Source organism: Phyllostomus hastatus, unplaced genomic scaffold (assembly GCF_019186645.2).
Source record: "Phyllostomus hastatus isolate PE091 unplaced genomic scaffold, TTU_PhHast_1.1 phas_contig_17, whole genome shotgun sequence".
Taxonomy (NCBI): domain Eukaryota; kingdom Metazoa; phylum Chordata; class Mammalia; order Chiroptera; family Phyllostomidae; genus Phyllostomus; species Phyllostomus hastatus.
The window spans coordinates 47,215,642-47,239,516 of record NW_025333664.1 but is presented as its reverse complement, the minus strand read 5'-3'; the positions used below and the strand labels follow the sequence as shown (position 1 = coordinate 47,239,516).

Sequence of the window (23,875 nt, the reverse complement as noted above, 5' to 3'; positions counted from 1 at the left end):
CGAACGCCAGGACGCTCTCGTGATTCGTCAACACCTAACCTGTGACCCTGGTTTCTCCAGACTGTGTGTCACACCGCTACAGTGGAATTCCAGCCAACATACTTGGACTGATATACAACATCGCTTGAGGGGAGCTTTCTCCACTAACTTAAAAGGACAAATTGATAAATTGCAGTTGGAGTTACATCATCAGCTGCAGGACATTCAACGTTTAACCAAACAGGACATTTTTTCGAGCCCTTAATGAAAATATTAATTGGCTGAATCCTAAAACATGGTTTGATGGAATTAATTTGAGAATTTGGGTTTTTGGAGCTGCTGGTTGTTTACTGATTGTGATATTGATTTGTGTACTTCGGTGTATTTGCAAATTGTTTTCCCAGGGTCGTATCAGAGACCAGCAAGTAGCCACCTTTATGGAACCCTTAGCAGTCCTAACTGAAAACAAGGGAGAAGGTATGAGAAACCACTCTGGCAGGCGTAAAATTAAAACTCAACACCCATGTAAGAAAGTAGGTGATGAGTCGGTGCGCAGAACTGCACCTGTTAAGAAATCCTCTCGTAAGAAGTCAGGCTTGCATTATGCTCAAACTGCCTTGTAATTTGCCTTTCCTGATATCTATGTAATTTCTCTCAAAGATTGAAATGTAATCAGACCTATTACTTTTGTTTTTCCCTTAATATGTTTTCTTGCACTGAATTTAGAAATTTAGGTATTCACCACCCATAGAATTTAGTTTCTGCTTTATATTTCTATTATTGCCTTATGATGTATGTAGATGTTGCTTTTCTTCTGATTTGCATTCGAAAAACAGCAAAAGTAGGTTTCACAGGCTTAACGACCACAATTGATTTTAAAAACTAAAAAAAGGGGGGATATGTTGGGAACCGCCCTGACTGGTATCAGAAGCTGAGACCCCCGCCTAGGCTAAAGGCTAAGGGAACGCCCTTGGAACCGTGAGCCGGCAAGGAGACAAAAGCTTATCTCCCTGGCAGTAATGCTGCTTTCTGCTGCTGAACCCCAAAAAAAGCTTGGTCGGTTAGCCAAAGACGGGTAAGATTCCCCACAGGGGGAACAACCCAAGCCAGGCACAATCACTTTGGGAGGCCCCCCAAAAGAAGGACTTGGGGGGGGGGCTGCAGCAAAAGGGGGGTGATGGACCCTCACTCCTCGGCTTTGACAAAGTCTGAGTTCTCAGCGTCCGGAAGAAAATCTCCTTATCTCTCGGTGGCCTTAGTTCCCGCGCTCCACCTAAGCCTGAAACAATGACAGGGTAGTACAGCTCGGTACTGGGAAGTGCGGATTTCCCGGGGGTGATCAGGCCTAAGAAAGAACATGTAAATTACTGTGAAACCTTCTTTGTTCAAGAATGCTCTCAGTTGAATGAGAAGGGTCTTAGGAGGAAGCTAGTTTGTTCCTCAGCCTTACAGCTCTTTGACCCCCAACTCAATAGACGGGCAGAGTTCTTTGTTTTCTATAGTTCCTTACTTCCCCTAATGAGTATTGTACTTTACCTGAGTTATTATGTAGCATGAGCCCAATAAAAGCAGGTATGGACTGTAAATCAGCGCGCTCCTCACTAGAAGGGGTGGCCATTTCGTCCCCTACTTCTCCACAGAAACTAGTTTGTCTCTGTGCATGTTTTTTCTCACGTGTTTATCGTCAAGCCATCCACAGCGTTCCGTGGTCACTGCTGGTTGGTGACCCATGCGCAACACTTTCCCAAGCCACTCAGGTCACTCTCTGGGTATCTGCCTAAAGCCTTCCCAGAAAATAGAAGGCCACTTAAAGTCACTGCTGGCTATAGTCTACTGACCCCTTTGCAGGATTCAAGTGTGGCAGTGTGGTCTTTCCAGCAGTCAGAGCCTATGTCATAAATTCTCCAGGCTGGTGCTGTAAAAATAGGAGTGCTCTATGCTGGGAAGGTATACTCTTGAATCTCCTAGGTGTTGCAAATCCCCACTGATTCCACTGCCAGTTGCTAAGCAAACTTCCTCCTGTCTCTATTGCTGTGGGTTGGGATCCCTATATGGGACTAAGACCCCTCACTCATAGGGGGAGGGAGTTCTGCAGCCACAATAGCTATCCTGTTTCTTAGATGCCATCACACATACATACCTCTCAACTCTTCTTACCAGTCTCTATGTAGCATCTTCTGTATTCCTTGATTATAATATTTGATATCAGCTGGTTTTCAGTTGATTGTTCAGGTTGATTGCTTGGCAATTCAGTTGTAAATCCAGTTCAGGGGCAGGAGCAAGGAGATGCATCACCCTTCTACTTTGCAGCCATCATACTTTTTTTGGCCCTCACTTTCCTGTACTCTGTCCACAAAACAGAAGCCACTTTCCTGCCTGGAGCCCCCTGGTGGCCCTCACTCACTGAATGTGGGAGCAGTACTTCCACCTCAGGAATCTGGGGATGCAAGGTGCAGCAATCATGTGCATGGAGCACTCAATCTGGCCTAACCCTTGTCCATGTGTGGGGGCATGTGCAAGTTTGAATCTGCATCACTCTTGGCAGTATACTTTTCCTCACAAAGAGAATATTCTCATCTCAATCTTCCATAACTTCAGTTTTTCCACAGAAAGTCAATGTGCTTCCCCTGAGAACTTATCTCAAATAAACTTATAAAATAAGAATTCTCTATAGATTTGGACATTCTTAGATCAACAAAACTAGCAATGCCACCTGAATCAACATATCAGTGCCTTTATGAGCCTCTTGAGATCAACTGTTTTCCTGGGGGTGCCAGGAGGTCTCAGATAGGTCCTCTCAGATCCAAGATCTCCATGCTTTGGGTTTAGGTCTCAGATTTAACTCACTTTAGTTTGGGGATCTTCATGTAGTTTCAACTTCAGTCCTTACATTTTCACCAAGAGAAAGGCCCTCCATATAATTTGCATTTTGTATTAGAGAAGAAAATCCTTCAAAAAGAAAATCCTCTGTGCTACCTATTCTGATCAGTGTGAAGTTGTATCTCATTATGGTTATAATTTACATCTCTCTGATGGCTTATGATGCTGAGCATCTTTTCATATTTCTCTACACCCTCTGAGTGACCTCCTTGGAGAAGTGTCTGTTCAGATCCTTTGCTCATTTTTTAATTGGGTTGCTTGTCTTCCTGGTGTGAAGTCATATGAGTTCTTTATATATTTTGAAGATCAAACCTTTGTCTGAGGTATCACTGGCACATATTTTTTCCCATACTGTTGGTTTCCTTTTCATTTTGCTGATGCTTTCTTTAGTCTTGCAGAAGGTTTTTAATTTGATGAGGGGGAGAGGATTGAGGGTGGGAGGTGGGGGCTGGTAGGGTGAGAGACAGTAATGGGGGGAAAATGGGGACAACTGTAATTGCACAACAATAAAAAAATAACAATAAAAAATAAAAGATCTTTCATCCGGGTTTAGATTTGGTCATGTCTGCAAAGTTTGTAAGGATACTCATTCTATAGTCACTTAAAAGTATACCATCAAAAGGTAGTATAATGTGTAACATATCTTCTAAATTTTTACTGGCTAATAAGTTACCTTAAGGAACTTGAGCTAAGTACATGTCTAAAAGTTACAGTTTAGAGAATTATAATTGACTAGACCTCTGGAAAAAAAGACCTAGGATGGTATGGAACTTTTTTGGCCAAGATGGAGCTCATTTGAAATTCCAAACCTTGTGTATTTGTACAATTGATTAGAACAAAAAATAATCATAACTTTCAGAGACAATAGGAAGCTTTCAAAAACTGGTGCCTTGAGAGTTTAAAATAAAAATCATGGGGCTACAGTTACCTCCCTTAAAGAAAATAATTCTTAACCAATGAAATGCCTGATAAAATGGAAAACCTGATGCATGTGAAAGCAAAATTTAAAAAGACCATTGGAGAGTTTCTTTTTAGACTCTTGCATTTTGAATCTAAAGCCAAGTTTACTTTAAAAATCTCAAAAAAATCTCTCCCTTTTCCACTGTCCTGTTTACCTTCCACTTCTCCTTGACTTCCCTCCTTTTCTAATTTCCTTTCCCTTCCTTTCTTTCTGAGCTTCACTTTTACACTTCTGATATCTTTACTTCTCTTGATACAACTCACCCTCCTTTCCTTCCCCAGATAGTCCCTTTTATTATGCAAATGGTGGGGGATGTTAATCACCAAATTATGTATGCTTGTTGGCCTAAATCCAGTATTTTGGCACTAGTAAAAGACTTTCTCAATCCTAAAACTAATCCCCAGGCATTTTGGTCAGATTGTTAGTGCCTACCACCCTTTTTTCCAACCTTTAGAGTTTATCCATATGCTTGTGAAAAGAAGTTATAGCCTAAGAGTCAATGTTGGCTGCTGAATAGCAAAAAAGATCCTTGAGAACTTTAAATTGAGCACACTTAGTAACTTGAGAAGGCACATAATCAGGCTGCTAAAATGCTAAAAACCATTCACCAAATAAGTTGAAAAATTATCCTTACATACAAAAAAGGACAAACTCATTCCCAGTTATTCTGATGAATTTTAACAAACTTTCCAACAAAACTAAAAAGTCAAAGATTTAAATGCTAAAACTCGCAATTTAATTCCATTTTTATGACCAGACTTTCTGAAGCCCCTAAGTACATTGGTTTAAAAAAAAAAGACCCTTTCTGTAAATTTGTCCAAAGAAACCTAAAACACCAATTCAAAAGATTATGTTCACCCCATGTTTATGGCTGTATTATTTATAATAGCCAAGATTTGGAAGCAGCCCATGTCCATCAATAGATGAGTGGATAAAACAACTATAGTACATTTACACAATGGAATACTACTCAGCAGTAGAAAAGAAAAAAAGAAAAAGAAAATTGTACCCTTTGTGAAAGCTTGGATCAACCTGGAGAACACTATGACTATGCTAAGTGAAGTAAGCCGGTCAGAGAAAGACAAGTATCATATGCTTTCACTCATATGTGGAATCTAATGAACAAACTCAACTAACAAACAAAATAGAGACAGGCTCATAGAAAGAGAACAATCTGACAGCTTTGGGCAGAATTGCGGGCAGAGGGATCAAGTAAAAAAAGAGAAAGAACTCATGGATATGGACAATATTGTGGCAATTGCATGGGCAGGGGGTAGATGGAGGTGGAAGAAGGTATGGAGGGGTAAATAATGATGAAAAAGTAAAAAATCAAAAATTAATTTTAAAAACCTTGACTTTAATCGAGTAGCCTAGAGTGGCTCCATGTAATAGATTTATTGGCAAATTAATTATCTAAATTTTATATAAAAGAAATTCAGACTATCAGGAACAGACCACCAAATTAATGGCTTTTCAGTGGCACTGATTAAGAAGGGATGTCCTCAAAATAATTACTTCCCAGAATTAAAAGAAAAAACCTGTATATGTTATAAAAAGTCCTGGATAGCTTTAAAAAAAAAAAAAAACCTTTCCTCCAGTTTAAACAATGGTTGCAACTGAAAACAATATAGTTTTAGACAGAAATAAGCAGAGTAAGAACAATATGCCAGGTATAGAAGGTCACCATGTCAGAAAGCCAGGGTGCCTAGCAACAAACATTTAGGGTTAATGGAGACAGTCTGGCTTCCTCACCCAGGTGTTTAGGTAACTAAGGGAAGCAATGTTCCCATAATCTTGAATGGGCCTGATAAGTAGTGTTCTCTGTTGGGAACAAGGAAATTAAGAACTAAATTTAACCTTAATAGACAAGAACCACATTGTAGCTAAAAAGAAATGATAAAAGAGACAAAGTACAGTTAAAGCAAACATCCTGTGTCTAGCAGACGCTCTCCCCTGGGTAGGCTAGATAAGCAGTGCTTTGTAGTTTTTAATAGCAAATAGAAAACTAGCTAGCTAGAGCCAGGAGATTACTAGGTTAATGAACAAACATCCTGCCTTCCTGCCTTATGAAAGAATGCTTGGTTTGAAATTCCCGTGCGCGGTCTTTGTAAGCGAATTACTAACTGCCATGTCTGCTTCTGTATAACTCTTGCTTGCCTGCCCATATATAAGAACGTAGTTGTAAGCGCTCGGCGCGGCTCTCATTTGCAGCTCCTTGTGGGCACTGTGTTGCTGGACACTTTGAGAGTTCGCCCCTGTGCAGGTTAAACTTGGCCAATAAAGTAACATCTTTATGCCCTGAAAGTCTCCGATATTTGTTCTCGAGTTTGCTGGATGCTACATTCTCATAACCTAGAGACTGGGTCAGATAAATTGTTCCCATAATATGAAGTGGGCTCGAATTCACAGAATAATGCTGTTATATAACTTTCCAGCTTGAAGCTGCCTTTGTTTGCTTCTAGTACTTAAGTCAGTAGTGGCTTCTCAGTAGAGAGACATGCAGCTCTCAGCATGCATGTCTTCTCCACCTATGAATAAAAGCATGTCAAGCATCCCCAAAACTCCACACATTTTCTTCCATCTCCCTGAATCTAGAGTGGACCTGCCAGACCTTGACAGGCTGCAATGTGAGGTAAAACTGGGAAAACAAGTATTGTAGGATGAGACCTCACAACCAATATGACCTTTTCTATGCTAGCATATTGCTGGCTATACAGTTGAGACCCCCTGACCTTTTATATTGATGGTCAATTGGTTCAAACCTTCCCCTGTTTCCTCCCCTGTCATGTCACTAGTCATATGATAGATAGACCCCCCTTAAAGGAGCATTAAGAGGGCCATAGAATACCTTCATATTGTAACCAAACAATATTGGGGTTCTAGTGCCCACCACCACCCTCTAGGCAAAACTTCCAGGAGCAAAGATTTGTTGATAAAGAAAGAATCTTTATTCAAAAGCAGTTACTTAAGCCCTGGCTAGTGTGGCTTGGTGGATTGAGTGCCAGCCTGCGAATCAAAGGGTTGCAAGTTTGATTCCCTGTCAGGGCACATGCCTGGGTGGTGGGCCAAGTCCTCAGTAGGGGGCATGCCAGAGGCAACCAAACATTGATGTTTCTCTCCTCTTTCTCCATCCCTTCCCCTCTCTCTAAATAAGTAAAATCTTTTAAAAAAGAAAGCAGTTACTTAAGCCTATCAAGTCACAGCTTTAATCACTGCAGCCTCTCAAGTAAGGCTAAACTCTAACACCTGAGTTTTCCTATCTTTCCCCTGTCAGTTTTTAGTTCTCTTGTTTTTACTGGGTAAGTTTTCAAACTAAAAACACTATAATATACAAAAACCACACAATTTTGTAAGAATGTCAGGCTTCCTATTCCCTCTAGGACACTCAAAGAATAAACCTGTTACCTTCTGCCAGGCAAGCCTGATCCTAGGCTGTGTCTGGAGTTCCTTCCCATACAAAATACTATCTGTTGGGAAATGCAGGCAGCTGCAGCATTATCATCCAAGCATCCTCAAGGAAGAAGAGCCTGAGAGTGAGCCTAAGAGCCTGTGCCAGAGCCTGTGCCAGAGCCAGAGCCAGAGCATGAGAGTAAGCCAGCTCAGGAGCCAGAGGGCAAACCCTGAGCCAGAGAGCAAGCCTTCTTTTCATTTTCCATTGGCTGTGGAGGCATTCAGCTTCTCAGCCAATCCTGTCTTACACTCTCTACAATTGCCTCATCAAACTCCTCCTATTGCCCGTCTCTATTTCTCCCTAGTGATCTAAGTTATCTTAATCAGTTCTCTCTATATTAATATGACTCCCACACAAGCATTTGCATGACTACTTTCTTAAGCATTAAGTCCCCAGGACAATGAGGTTCTGTCCAGCCTCAGGTCTGTTGACCACAGAGACAGAGTTCTGATCAAACTCGAGGTAACATCTTAACTTCAGTCATGTTTCAGCTCCCAGCTCAGAAAAGCAGCAAAACTAAATGAAGCAATGTAATGACTGACATCAGGACCAGTTGCAATGACTAATGACTCCCTAGTACTGACCAATCAATAGAGCCCACAACCCTAAAAATAACACACCTGAAAAGCTGATGAATATTGTATTGAGATCCTCCCCCAAGTCCTCTCCTAAAATCCCCACCCTTAGATAAAACCTCATAAGATAAAAGACCCAATGTGTGTGCTCTCTAGCGCTCTCTCTCTCTCTCTCTCTCTCTCTCTCTCTCTCACACACACACACACACACACACACACACCCCTGCCCGTGCCTTTCTCCTTTCTTCTGTCAAGGCATATACCTTTGCTTTCTTGTAAGCTTCAAGGACTCTTGTTTTACCTCTGTAACTTGTTTTCTGAGTCCATGCAGTCCAGATGGCTCAGTTTTTCTACCTCTTTGACTTTCCAATACACTTTTTATGCCAGAGTTCTTGGCTCTGAATTCTTTCTTAGACAAAGTCAAGGTCTTATATATAACTTCTAACTTCATCTATAACATCTGTTGCCATTTGCCATCAACAAATATCTTGGTAAAATTTATCAGCCTTCCTCTTCTTTAAATGACTATGGGTGCTCTAGGGACATTGAGGCAACATTTCCATTACTTCACACCAACCGTTATGGGGAGTGAAGGGGAAATGGAGTCAGTCAGGCACGCTCACCCAGATGTCTGGGCAACTAAGATAAGCAATATTTCATGGCCTTGAGAATGGGCCAGCACGTGCAGAATATCATTATATAATCTCTCGGCACCCTGATGGCTTTGTGTGCGTTTACTGTATAAGGGAGTTGGAACATCCCTCAGCACCACACAGAGCTTGCACCATGTGTGGATAGCCCCACCCTTGAAAAGGCATTCCCAGAGCTCCATGAATTTTCTTTGGCCTGAAAAAATCCCAAGTGAAGCAGCCCGGCCTTGGAAGGCTGCAAGAAAATTGGCATCATTGGCAGAATTTCTCACAGTATGGTATGAATATGCAGGAACCAGCAGTGGAACCCCCAGATGGGGACTTGGAAGGGTTGCCCATCACTGAAATGTGATATTGATGGGAAGTCTCCTGGGAACATGGGCCCCACCACAGAATTGGCCCAATGTTCATGGTGCACCTGACACAGTATTGAAGGCACTGTGGATGGTTGGGAAGACCCTTGAGAAGCCAAGAACCTGGGCGACAGTGGAGGCTGTGGACTGGGTGTTTCTTTCAGCATTGTGAGCTGAGATACAGACTACACTTCATAACACAGTGAACTTATGTGAACTTCAGGGAAGAGAGGAATACCTGGAGAAGAGACTCCGACCTGAAGGAAAATCTCCAAGCAGAAAAACAGTGACAAACCCTGGTCATAGCAGAAGAGTGAGAGGGGACAGAAAGGCTATGGTACCAAGTTCCTTGAGGGCCCATCCAGTGGGTTACAGAAAATGAAGTTCCAGCAGCCCCTGGCACCTGGGAGAGATGCCAGCCAGCCCTGCCCAGATGACTGAGCACACAACTTACCACCTCTATATACAGGCTGAACTGGTCGATCTCATGAATCAGTTTCAAGAGTGATCAGAGAGCTCTCAGAAGCTCTTACACCTTTGGGATTTGGGGGTGGATAGCATCATGTGCACTGATAATGAGATGGAAAAGGCAGCTTCCATCTTGCAACCCACCACTCTCTGTGCCACTAGCTACAGAACAGCTGGTGGCACAGAAGGGGGCAAGGATAGCTTTCTCTGTTGGAATAAGTCATGACAGCTATTCATACAGTCTGGGAGGGTGCAGGTGTTCCAGATACCATGAGCAAATGGATGTCTTTGTGGACTTAGTGCAAATCCTACAGGAGCTGGGGATGTGCCAGGCTACATTCAATTCTAGTGCCCAGGGCCATGATGATGAATGGTTTACATCAGGGATATGAGACCTTGTGCTGCAGCACACCTCTTCCGCCTCATTGGGATCTCTCATGGCAATCGTAGCCCTGTGTGTCGTATTGCATTAGTGAGGTCACCACGATTGGGGTGAGTCTGGGGGACGCAGAGTCTTGCCATCAGAAGAAAGCAGTTTGGGCAGTACCTCAAATTGCCTGTTTCTTGGTCAAACAGTGCCCCCATGCATGTGACCAGGATACACATGTGGTCAGACCTTTTAGGGCCTGAGGTAGATCAACCTAACATTGATAGATAGAAAGCCATACTCTTACTTACTAGAGCTCTGGAAAGAGTATTAGAGCTCTGGAAAGCCGCATGTTGAATTGGCTATCCACTGGTTCCCTTATCTTTTGGATCTAAGATGCTAAAAGATTAATATTTTTTTTAAACCTCATCATAGATTAACAAATATTTCTTTGATTTTTCTCAATCACACTAAGAAAAGTAACTTGTATCAATTTATTATAGATTTCCAGATATCAATACCAGTCAATGCTTGGTTGGTTATTAAATCATAAGTAAAATGATCCTTAGAACTGGGTCATAGTATGTGGAATGCTTTAACTTTTCTTAGTTCAAATCCTGTAAAATACATAACCATGCCCTTTTGTTTTAAGCTGATATACTGACTTTGCAGTCTATACTTTTTAAGAGAGCAGGTAACTCTAGCACAGAAGAAACTATATAATGTGGTATGGGTGATGACTTCAATGGCACTATTGAATTTTTATTTATCCAGACTGTTGCCTTCAGCCCTGCATTGAGACCTCCTTGTATATCAGTTTCTAGTGTGTCACCAACCATCACACAGTCCCCAGGCTGTACTCCAAGGAGATCACAGCAGTAATGAAATATGGAAGGTGCTGGTTTCTCTTCTTTCTGTTCTCCACCTACAACAATAGCATCAAAATAGGACTGACAGGCACAAGCATCAATCTTCTCCCTCTGCGTCTGTCTGTCTCCATTTGTTAATAAAAGTAGATAGACCTCCTTTCGAAGTTCAGTGAGCATGGTTTTGACATCTTCTGCTAGTGTCATATGCTGTAAACGTGTAGATTTCCACAAAAAATAACATTCTTCAGCCAACTTCCTATTGGCTGCACCACCCCTGGTTTCCTGAATTGCTTCTTCCCAGTGTGAAATCCTTAGATCAGTAATGCATGTATTGGAAGAATGAAAACATTCCTTGCTGAGTTTAACTTGAACTTTGTCACAAATTATTTCAGCCTCTTCTTTGTAATGGTATTTTGATTGTAAAATCTTTATTACCTAAATAAAGGAAAAAACTCCATTAACATTAAAAAACTTTATGTCTATATATATATGCACACACATACGTATATGTATATATATTCATATTGATATATGAATATATAGAAAACTATATATGTAGTGTTATATATGTATTCACATATATAGAAAACTATACATATGAATATATATATTCATTCAAATTTATATTCTGAAAACATTTTTCATATATAGCTAATAAAAATCCTTCTTTTAGCGGTTTAAGTCTACCACCTTTCAGGTCATGAAGATATGAAAATTAAACTTATGTTTATATTTAGTGAAATACTTTAAATTTCTAACAACTATTATTTAGACTCTTCCCAGAAATAACACAGGTTCATCTCACTTTTTCTCACCTATGTCCCTTTCATGTCTTAAAGACCTAAATTGACCACCATATAAAATGGGATACAATTCTGTACTTAAAAAAATGTGTATACAGCCCTGGCTTGTGTGGCTCAGTGGATTGAGCGCCAGCCTGAAAACCAAAGGGTCCCTGGTTTGATTCCTAGTCAGGGAACATACCTGGGTTGCAGGCCAGGTCCCCAGTATGGAGCACATCAGAAGCCAACATACATTGATGTTTCTCTCTCTCTTTTTCTCCTTCCTTTCCCCTCTCTCTAAAAACAAATAAATAAAATCTTTTTTAAAAAATGGGTATATAGCTCTAATGAAATCAGGCATGTTCTGTGATTTCAGCAGTTTAATAATCCAGTGCTTCTTCCAAACCTAGATTTCCAGATTAAAAAACTTCAAGTTGTTTTGAGTCACCCTCTTTGTTACATAGTTCTGATTCCCTCTTCAGGATTACATTAAGTTCTTAAATCATTTTTACTATCTTCTAACACTTACCAATACCCTAGTGGCAAGCATTATGCCCAATGCTCACATTCATTATTTCTACCTTTCTAACTCTATGGGAGTTCTCCTCTTGAGATGAGGAATAGAAGTTCAGAATTAAGTACTCGCTCGAGCTAGAATTTTAACCCACACTTTCCTACTTTCAAAGTCTACATGCTTACCCTTACACTATTATATCAGGCACTTGGAGACTGGGTCCCTTGTCTTCATCTGGTGTGGAAAATAAACAGGTATGCAACCACCACAAATGCTGGGTTGAGCGCCATGATAGTCTTATGAACGTCAATTGTGGGAATAAAATGGAAGGAGCAAGTCACTCCACAGAATTGCTAGGTAATCCTTGTCCAAGGAAGTAATATTTAAACCAAACAGTTACCAAGTCTCTCAGGTGGGATGGAAGGATCATAAAATCATTCTAAACAGAAGGAACGGCCTGAAGAAAGTCACAGAGCTTGGAATTTTGAAGGCAAGAAGCTTAGTTCAGCTAAAATGAAGTCACATGAGGGAGGATGCTAACAGATGAAACTAGAGACTGGTATCAGCCTGTAAAAGACTGTTATATCCCAGGCTATAGAAGCTACCCAAATCACCTTGACATATACTATTCCCATACATGTCAATGGCTTTATATTGTAAGTACTTGGGCTTCTCTTCCTGAGGCTTTATTTGGCCACATCTATACCCACGCACATAGGCTGGGGCCAAAGTGTTGCCCAGAAGTGGCTTCAGCCAATGAGGAACTGAAACTGGTGAATAAGTATCACAGCTTTCTTGCCCCTTGGGAGGGGCAAGTAAAGCATATTCTGCATACTGTCTCTCAGAGTTCCCCAACTCTTCACCCCAGTAACCTGCTCATTTATGTAACCTTATTTGATTCCTTCAATTCCCCATCTTAATCCACCACTCTGTACAGCGCTTACTGGGATCCCCTCCAAACAAATTACCTGCACTTAAAGTCCCTGTTTTAGGGACATCAGGGGAAAGTCAAGCATACCAAGACAATTTTAGATCTTTGCAGATAAGTACAACGTACATAGTTGGGAATAAAATTTGTCTGCTGTTCAAGCAACAGGGTCAAACAAAATGTGCTGTCCTAAACTATACAGGGAAGAGTGGTATGCTATTCACACCAGACACTCGATTCACGCATTGAAAATAAGAAAAGATGAAGAGACACATTCTTCTCCCTTCAATCTATAATAATCACTTACATCAAAAGTAAAGGAAATATTTTTCAGGCTATTTGTGCTCATCAGAAAATTCAAGAGTTAAAAAAAAACAACTTTCACTAATCCAAGAAAAATATACCAGCCCTAAGATTTTAGCTGAAGGTAAAACACTGAAAGTTTTTACCTTATGAATTTAAATTTCAATTAACAAATCAAGCTTCTTCAAACTTCACGGCTATGTTACCATCTTTTATAATAATGTCAACTGAATTATTCTTGAGCTATGCTTAAAGGTCATTCTAAAGTTTTAACCCCATTGCCACACAATAAAAAGAAACAGGCCTCTAGGAAACCACTGGACTTGATCTTAAATCAAAGCTGTATCATAGTTATAAAACCCAAAGCTTCCAATAAAGGTCCAGTTGTTACTGCAACTGGCAATTCATTGGGTCTCTGAAAAAGCAGAATTAGCTGACCTTAAAGGGGAGATTCTTGTAAAAGCATAAAATACTGCTCCCCAAGTTTCAAAATTTCTTTCCATTACATCCCCTGAGTTAACTTTCCTGTTTGTCACATAGCGACTAATTACAGATTCATTTCAATAAGTAGGATTTTAATAATATTAACATCTTTGGGACAAAAGTTTATCAGTCATTCACATATATTAGATCAAACAGAAATAATCCCCAGTTGAATTAGTGCATGCTATTATTTGTATAAACTCTCCTAACATTTGCACTAAGAGAATGGAAGTTCTGACTGAACTGCATGAAGGTAGAGGAAAAAGATCTCTAACTTGGAGATGTGATGATATTTTGTGCAAGGGTAAGGCAGACTGGAAAAAAATATTTTGAGTAAAATAAGCCTACCAGGTACTTATAAGCCTGAAAAAAAAAACACAGACCCTAAGATAGTGGGGGTGGGGAATCAATTTGTAGGCATAATATAAACTCAAATTTCACCAACTTCAAAACTCTATTTAAGGATGTGTCTTATACAAAAAGTGTCTTATACAACACATTGTATAAGGATGTGTCTTATACAATGTGTCTTCTTTACTTCCTGTTCTGTGGACCCATAATTAAAGTTAATATCATCACCACTCATGTTTAGCTAACTGTGATTTAAGAAGACTTCTTGAGAGCTAGAACAATATAACATTTTATAACACTATGATTAATATATGAAGTGACTGAATTCCAAATAAAACTAAGTTAAAAATACATTCAAACAGCTCTCCTGTTATTTTTAGTTTCAGTCTTTGCTCAAACATCATCCACTCATTGTGGCCTAATCTGACAAACCTATTTAAAACTGTGATTTGTGATTTTTGAGAAAATGGCAGCGAAGTTGAGTCCACTTGCTCTTGCACCCAATTTGGACACTTAGCTGATCTGCCGAAAAATAAAGTTAACAGTCAATGGAATCTTAGCTGATACAATGTTTGGAAGACAAAAAGTAGAGAACACTTTAAAATGAATGAGCAGTTAGAAGGTTTTATAGGTTGAGAAGGGAAGTCCCTGGGCATGGTGCCAGCAACTGTGGTGCCAGCATCTGTGGAGAGCCTGGTCAGAGACAGCAGCCTAGCAGCTCCCTCCCCTCCCTAGGGTAGAATCAGCCTCCCAACCCTGACCAGGAGTGACTTGAATATGCAAAGTCGTTAGGGAGGGCCAGGCTACACACACACACACACACACACACACACAACTAGCAGCACACCTATAGCTGCAATGGTGGATGCTGACCAGCAGAATGCCAGAGAATGAGAGAGATACTGTCTGCATCTGGATCTGGTACAGGACAAGGGCTGCAGCTGGCTGTGGTAGACTCTTGACTTTCTGGAGAGGTGGAGTGCAGAAAGCCAGACAGTGGCTCAGCACTGCAGTTTGAACACTCAGAGAGACTTTTTTAAAAGGGGAACTAAGATGTGCTAGGCAGGGACCCCACATGCCCAGCTGCCCTGCCAAAAAGGAGGGAGGACTGTGGGCTCAATTTGATCCTGCTCAGTACAGCTAGGTGGATTGATCAAAGGGGTGCATAGCAAGGTAGTTTCTGGGCCTCAGACCAGTGCGGAGTGGCTAGTGTGGCCGCTGTATTCTGTGAGGGTGGTGGACTGGGAAGTGTATACCTGAGATTATTTGAGGACAGTCTGGTCCCTTTCCTTGGTAAGACCTCCAGGAAGGGAAGGTTGTACCCAGCTACCACCTCCTGTAGGAGCAGGGGAAGAACTGCAAAACCGGCTGGGAAGGCTTAACAACCCTGCAGAGGGGAATTTCCTCAAGAGAAAAGAGAGCAAGATGAACACCTAAAAGGGCCTAGTTTGAACTTCTCACAGGGAGACAAAGCACATTGGGTCCTGGGACCCTATTTCACTGAGGCTATCGGAGCAGGAACTTAAGAAAAGGGTATATAGCAAGGGGGATTCAGGGCTCTGCCTGCCTTGGCTCACACACAGAGCTACTATCACACCAAGCAGGAGACAGCTTATGCTCTTACACAAATCGTCCCCTCCAACCAATGACATGGATAGCTATTTAAGCAGAAATTATATATTATTGGAAATAAGTTGGCACAGAATTAACATTGAAGGTGTAGGGGCAGGGGGAACGCAACTACAATTTTCCCAGAATAGTGACTGAATAGTGCCTCCTAGGGGAGAACCAGAGGACCAACCTCTTGAGCACAACAGAAGCTTCCTCTAGAGACAGGTGAAGGAGGTACAGATGGTATTACCAGAAGTTGGATGACCCATGTCTGGACCTTGAGCTGATAAAAAAACACAGACAGATACAGAAAGAAGTCTATGATGGCCATTCTCACCAGTCTGAAGTGGTATCTCATTGTGGTTTTAATTTGCATCTCTGATGGCTAGTGATGCTGAGCATCTTTTCATTTGTCTCTGGGCCCTCTGCATGTCCCCCTTGAAGAAGTGTCTACTCAAGTCTTTTGCCCATTTTGTAATTGGGTTGTTTGTCTTCCTGGATGGTGTAGTGTGAGTTCTTTATATATTTTGGAGATCAAACCCTTGTCCAAGGTATCTTTGGAAAATATATTTTCCCATACAGTTGGTTCTCTTTTCATTTTAATGCTGTTTTCTTTAGCCATGCAGAAGTTTTTTAATTTGATGAGGTCCCATTTATTTATTCTTTCCTTTATGTCCCATGCTTTAGGGGACATATCAGTGAAGGTACTGCTGCATGGAATGTCTGAGATTCATAAACAAATCAACAAACAAGTATAGGAGAAGATGTGGAGAAAAGGGAACTTTAGTACACTCTTGGTGGGAATGCAGACTGGTATAGCCACTGTGGAAAACCATGTGGAATTTCCTCAAAACACTAAAAGCGGAACTGCCTTTTGACCTGGCAATTCCACTGCTAGGATTATATCCTAAGAATCCTGAAACACCAATCCAAAAGAACCTATGCACCCCAATGTTCACAGCAGCACAATTTGAAATAGCCAAGTACTGTAAGCAACCTAAGTGCCCATCAATAAATTAGTGGATCAAAAACTGTTTCATTTACACAATGGAATACCATGCAACAGAAAGAAGGAGGGAACTCCTAGCCTTCAAGACAGTATGTATGGAACTGCAGAGTAGTATTCTAAGTGAAATAAGCTAGGCAACAAAAGACAAATACCATATGATCTCACCTATGAGTGAAATCTAATGAACAAAACAAACAAGCAAACAAAATAGAACCAGAGACATGTAAATAAGGAACATTCTGTAAATAGTGACTAGAGTGGGTGGATGGAGGGAAAGTTGGGGAGAGAACAGGAAAAGTCTGGTCAAGGAACATGTATGAAGGACCAATGATAACGAACAACCAGATGGAGATTTACTGATGGAATGGTGAGTGGACAGGGCAGGGGAGAGCCAAAAGGAAAATAACTGAGACAATTGCCATTGAACAACAACAAAAACAAATAATATTTCTTAAAGGTTTACTATCACACATGATTTCTTAAAACAATGCTAACTCTCAAAAATAGTATCTACAACACTAAACTCCCTGAAATTTATTTTTTAACTTGAATTAGATGAATTTTTACATGACATAACTTCATAATTATGAAATGAGTGAGCTGAGTCAACAGAAGAAAACTCACAAAGGAGCAGCTAGTCCAACAAAGACCTCTGGGCTCTCTGAAACTTCTGAAAACTAACTGGCATCCTGGAGCCTGAGATAGGAACCAGACCCCATGGACCCTGCATCCAGATTCCACAATCCATGTATTAGATGCCCAACTCTCTATCTGGAACTCTGCCCTTCCTTCCAGACAACAACCTGAAAAGTCTCCACAAGCACATCCCCCTCGTGGCCCCCTCATGGCTCAGCTAAGGACCAGGACAGGGGGTGCTTAAGGAAATGCATAGGCTACAGAAAAATAAACCAATTAACCATCCTCTGACAAAATGAGAACTAAATTCCAGAAGCACTGCCCAAATAAATCTTGGCTGGTTAATCCAGACTCTCTTGGCTGTACTGGGGCATAAATTTTTATGACTTCTCTTTATAGGCACCTGTTGGAAACCTGTCTTTGTTAAGGTTGTACAGCTGTTTCAAGGAACCACCCAATCTAGGAAGGACTGAGTTAATTCACCTTAATTAAGCTTCCCCTGCTGATAAGAATGAGATTATTCTGAAGGCCAAAAATCCATTATCTCTTTTTTTCAATCTATCTAAAAGTATGTTCCCCTTTCAGTCTGCAATAGGTCCTGATTTGGAAAATAAATTACATGGCTATCATAAAATAAAACAAAACAAAACAAACAAAACAAAACTGTAGTTTGTTCTCCTCTCCACCTTGCCTAACATACTTATAAGTACACTTAATATATTATGTTCAGTGTCATCCCCATGAGAAAGTAAACTCATATGCAGACATTTTTTCTCCTTTATTTACTGAGGAACCTAAAGTTCTATAGAAGTCTTCCTCTTGAGTAGTGACACTGAGACTGGCCTGAAGGTAGAAATAACTTTCCAAGAAGATCTTTTAAAAATTAAAGTTTACCTATACAGTCCGTATATGACTCCTCCCTGAGCCCAAGGCAATGACTAGACCTTCCCCCTTTCCTCATTGCATAACTCAAGCAAAGTAATTTATTAAAAATGGCATGCTTCTTTTAAATAGGACATTTATGGGAGTTATTATATTCTTATGTAATAAAGCATTCTTGATACTCGAAAGCATCGAGTTCAAGGAAGTGGTAACAGAACCAAGTATGGGGAGACCTGGATTTTCATCCATCTATCCAGCATTTAGTCAACATTTACAATGTGTTAAATGAAGATGACTGACAGTTTGTTCATTCTTAAGAAGCTCACTGTTTAGTTGTGTGCATCTGAGTTTCAAAAAATAATTATTATAGTAAGTGCATTAGGAGATATCTGAAAAAAATATAGCACTGATATAAGTGAGCATGTAAAGGTCAATAGAAATACAATATAACATTTGTTTCAGAAATTATACTATGGAAGGAATGTGGACAAGACCACAGCAACAGTCTATATGAGAGACAAGTCCAACTTTAACTAAGATAAGGGCCAGGAGGATGTGCAGGAGATGATGAACTGGGTGGCAGGGTGTATTGTTGTACAATTCATCAAGTGAACACTGGATATTGTGGATTTCCCCTGCACTATATTGAGCCTACCTGATAAGGTTATTGAGAACTAATATCTTTATTCAAATTTTATCATGAGGATTTGAGGCTTAGAGTGGTTAAGAAACTTTTTTAGGCACTTTCAGCTAGGTATTGAGAATTGTGATTTAAGCTCAAATGCCTGATTTAAAGCCTGAGCAGCCTACAGAGTGATTTGGCCTAATTGTAACATATGATGGCGTGGCCTGCCAAGAACACACAGGTAAATATGTACCATCAGCACCCAGAGATACTGGAGGCTATATAGCACAGGCTGGTATCCTTGAGGTTAAAGTCAAGGGAGTGAAGATTAAAGGGACACTCATTAGTGTGGAATGGCTCAAATAAGTCATTAAGACAGACTTAAAATGTCCACTGATTCTGGCCATTTGGAAGATACTTAATGACCTGTCAAGTCAATTTGATTCTAGTGGCAAACATGGAAGCTACGATGAATAAATTTAGGAATAAATAGGAGATAGAGATGAGGAGATAATAGGTATAAATTTCTCTGGAAAAACATGGCTGTGAAGAGAAACAGGTAACATCTGGTGGAGGAGGAAAGGTCCAAGGGAAGCATTTTTTTTTCAAGTATGGGCAGACCTGCATATGCAGGAATGGGATGCACTAAGAAAGAGGATGAATATCCAGGGAGACAAAATCTAACTAATGAAGCATTAGTTAGGAAGGAACACTCAAGTTGGAAGAATGAGCTTTTGAAAGTGGGCTTTTCACATCTGGCAATCCTTGGTTTTTTCCTTAAAACTGAAGGCAAGAACCCATGGACAAAGCCAAAGCGGGGTAGGATTGAGAGTGGGGCGGGGGAGAGTGGTGGGAGGAAAATGGAGAGAACTGTACTTGAACAACAATAAAAACAAAAACAAAACTGAAGGCGGAGGGAAGAAAGTAGGAGTGGATTAGGTTGCCTGAAAAACATAGTAAACGCCTAATACAGCATCTGTGCATATAGAAAGGAGAGAATGCTGCTGAGCAATGTCTCATGAAAGAAATGTCCAATGTAGGTGGGACATTTTGCTTTCACTTCAGAAATACACTAGGGGGCAGACATTTCCTGAGAATCTCTGCACACGCTTAGACTTGGGAGTTGTAGTAGAATCCAGTCAGGGTTGGAACCATGGTGGTGACCAAGGAGCTCTCACGGATGGACTTGTACACGCTGCTTGGTATTGAGAAGGAGATGCACAAGGAAGTGAAAAAGGAATATAGGCAGAAGACCCTCTCCTGCCACCCAGAGAAAAATCCAGATAATCCCAGAGCAGCTGAACTCTTCCACCAGCTTTTTCAGGCCTTGGAGGTACTGACCAATGCTCCAGCCAGGACTGCATATGACAAGCTCAGGAAAGCCAAGAAGCAGGCAGCAGAAGAGACTCAGAAACTAGATAAGAGAAGGAAGAAAGTAAAGCTTGACCTGGAGGCCCAGGAGCGGCAGGCTCAAGCCTAGGGCAGTGAGGACAAGGAGAACTGGAGCACCAGAACACTAAAGCAGGTGATGGAAAGCTTGCTAGAGGAGGGTTCCCGGCAGCTGGAGGAACAGCAGAGGCTGATCCAGGAGCCGATGTGCCAGGAACGGGAACAGAAGTTGAGAGGAAAGGCAGAAAATCCTGAAGACAAAGAAACTCCCAAGCTAAAGCTAAAATGGAAGTGAAAGGAGAATGAGTCAGAGGTGGTTACTCCAGAGATGTCCTCCTGTGGCTTTTTCAGAAGTATGGCTGGGGGGTGGGCTGGGATGGAAGTAAAAGGCAGTAAACTGTACTTGAACAATTAAAAATTTTTAAAAATCAGTTAAAAAAAAAAGAAGTATGGAGAGGTGCTCAACCTGGTGCTTTCCAACAAGAAGGCAGACACACACGGCTGTGGTGGAGTGTGCAACTGTCAAGGCTGCAGAACTGGCTGTCCTGAATGAAGTGGGCCTGGTCAATAACCCTCTGAAGATTTACTGGTTGGAGGTTCGGCGCCAGGGCAAGGAGGGCCCAGCCACCCAAGACTGGCACAGGACTCCGTGGTGTCTGAGAGGGACTTCGAAAGCCTCGTCATGATGCGCAAGCACCAAGCAGCTAAGTGGCTGCAGCAGATTGCCCAAATGCAGCAGAAGGACATGGTGGAGCAGCCCACGTAGATCCAGTCCTGCCACCTCACAGCTTTTTTCTTAAACCTCACCAATAAACTTTTAAAAAAAGAAGAAAAGAAGAAAAAATATACTACGGGAGTTTCTGCAGAGAAAACTCTGGAATCAATTAAGGCCAGGCTCACTACTTACAGTTCTGTAACTTCTTGGATCTCCTCAAAGATCTACCGGAGAACACACAGTGGACCCTCCCCCGAGATCAATCACAGAAAGCGTGCTGCTGCGTGCACTCTTCCTGATTCAAACGTGTCCTGGCAAAAAGGCCAGGTGAGGTGATTTGGCGTGGTGTGACAGTCTATGTTTTGGGACAACACTGCCGTCGTGGCAGCTTTAATGGCGTCCTTCCGGGTCCCAAAGCGTTAGAAGAAACTTCAAAATCCCAGTCCCCCAGAGCCTGAGGGTAGATAGGCAGATAACCTAAGCTGCCAGGCTTTAGAGAAGGCAACCTCCCAAGCTCACTCGTCCATCTTTTTTGTTCCTTCCCGCACGGGAGTCTCAAAGTACGAGTGCCAGTGCTTCCGGGGCCACTGCGTAATCACCAACCCAGGGCGCGCTGTAAGAGGAGAGGGAGGACACCAAGGGAACGGGAAATAACGCAGTACGGGTGGGACGGACTGGCTAGATTGAGGAGGGCTATGGGTACCGAGAAGCAGTTACCTCCAACATGCCTTTTCTACTCGCCCCAGCGGTGTCGATGAGTGTGTTGTCCAGGTCAAAGAAAACGGCCCTGACGCTTAGCCCCATCCCATCAGCAAGCAAGACTCTCCACCTCCCCTCCCCCGCAGCCAGCGCAAGCAGAAGGCGCTGTGCTAGACCCGTGGGTGGAGCTCCACGGTCACCTGACCCTTTCTTGCGGCCCAGCGAGTAAAATGCCTGGAAAAAGCGAGATCTCAGATACTCTAGAATAGCCCTTAGGTTGTAGGAGGTAGGCATTTGCGGTACCGTGACCAGTTGTGTGAGCAGCTCTAAAAAGCTAAGAAGCGCAGGTCTGTGGCCTGTTAGGAATCAGTGGCAAGCAAAGCTCCTAGGAGCTCCTCCCCGCCTTCTCTGGACTTTCCCCCATCCAAAGCCAGTGAGAGGGAGCTCGCCTGAGCTCTGCTTCCTTCTCCCCACCCCCAGCCGTTTTTCTAAGAAACCCGTCCCTGGTGCCAAAAATGTTGGGGACCCCTGGGTTAGAGCATAATGTCATCCTGATACACCAAGGTTGTGGGATTTATCCAGGGTGAAAATATATATAAGTATTTTTTAAAATATGTTTTATTGATTATGCTATTATAGTTATGCCATTTCCCCCATTTATTCCCCTCTGCCCTGCACACCCCCTCCCACCCACATTACCCCCCTTTAGTTCATGTCCGTGGGTCATACATATAAGTTCTTGGGCTTCTATATTTTGTATACCATTCTTAACCTCCCTGTGTCTATTTTCTATCTACCATTTCCCTACTTATTCCCCGTACCTTTCCCCCCACCTCTCTCCCATTCTTCTGCTGATAACCCTCCATGTGATCTCCATTTCTGTAATTCTGTTCCTGTTCCAGTTGTTTGCTTAGTTTGTTTTTGTTTTTATTTGTTTTTTTAGGTTCAGTTGTTGATAGTTGTGAGTTTGTTGTCATTTATAGTTCATAGTTTTTTATCTTCCTCTTTTGTTAGATAAATCCTTTTAACATTTCATATAATAAGGGCTTGCTGATGAACTCCTTAAACTTGACCTTATTTGGGAAGCACTTCGTCAGCCCTTCCATTCTAAATGATAGCTTTGGTGGGGAGGGTGGGAGGTGGGACTGGATTGGGAGTAAAAAGGAGAAAACTGTATTTGAACAATGATTAAAATAAAAATAAATAAAAATAAATAAATAAATGATAGCTTTGCTGGATAGAGTAATCTTGAATATAGGTCCTTGCCTTTTGTGACTTGGAGTACTTCTTTCCAACCCCTTCTTGCCTGTAAGGTTTCTTTTGAGAAATCAGCTGATAGTCTAATAGGAATTCTTTGTAGGTAACTGTCTCCTTTTCTCTTGCTGCTTTTAAGATTCTCTCCTTATCTTTGATGTTGGGTAATGTAATGATGATGTGCCTTGGCGTGTGCTTCCATGGGTCCAACTTCTTTGGGACTCTCTGACTTCCTGGACGTCTATTTCCTTTACCAGATTGGGGAGGTTATCCTTCATTATTTTTTTCAAATAAATTTTCCATTTCATGCTCTTACTCTTCTCCTTCTGGCGCCCCTATGATTCAGATGTTGGAATGTTTAAAATTGTCCTGGGGGTTCCTAAGCCTCTCCTAATTTTTCAGAGTCCTTATTTCTTCATTCTGTTCTGGTTGAATATTTCTTTCTTCCTATTGTTCCAACTTGTTGATTTGTGTCCCTGTTTCCTTCCCTTCATTCTTGGTTCCCTGTACATTTTCCTTTATTTCACCTTTCATAGCCTTCATTTTTTCCTCTATTTTGCAACCATACTCAACCAATTCTGTGAGCTTCCTTATTACCAGTGTTTTGAACTGTGCATCTGATAGGTTGGCTATCTTTTTGTCACTTAGTTGTATTTTTTCTGGAGCCTTGATCTGTTATTTCATTTGGGCCATTGGTCTGGGTATGCCTGTTATGTAGTGAGGGGCGGCACCTTAGGTGTTCACCAGGGCAGGGCAACCTAAGACTCTGTTATGATGCTATCAGTGGGGGGAGGGGTCCAAGAGGGAACAGTGCTGCTTGCTCCACTCTCTGCTGGCTTTCAGTCACTTTGCCACTACCCACAAACAAATTGGACCCTTCTGGTGCTGATTCCTGGATAGGTGGGTTTGTGTATGGTCTAGGACCCTGTGGGTCTCTCCAACAAACTCTCCTCTGATGCTGGGAGTTTCTCCCACTGCCACAATACCAACAGGTTTTTTCAAGCAAGGGTTTTGAAGCTTTATTTCCTCATGCTGGAAACCTGGGTTTTGCGGTCAGTCTAGCACCCCAGTTCTTCCTCCTGGTTTATCTGCATGCAAATGTGGGACCGCCCAGTCTGCCAGCTGCCACCTCACCTGCCCC

General features: G+C 41.7%; 1 protein-coding gene and 1 pseudogene across 1 annotated transcript; one reads left to right on the top strand and one right to left on the bottom strand.

Annotated features, from left to right (window-relative positions):
• Positions 1-10,164: 10,164 nt before the first annotated feature.
• On the bottom strand, positions 10,165-21,620 carry LOC123815055 (N-acetylneuraminic acid phosphatase). The gene is made up of 2 exons (XM_045833212.1): positions 21,499-21,620; positions 10,165-10,988 (listed from the first exon to the last, which is right to left on the bottom strand). The coding sequence occupies exons 1-2, from the start codon at positions 21,583-21,585 to the stop codon at positions 10,332-10,334; spliced, it is 744 nt and encodes a 247-aa protein (XP_045689168.1). The 5' UTR covers positions 21,586-21,620; the 3' UTR covers positions 10,165-10,331.
• LOC123815054 lies at positions 19,831-20,838 on the top strand (annotated as a pseudogene).
• Positions 21,621-23,875: the final 2,255 nt, after the last annotated feature.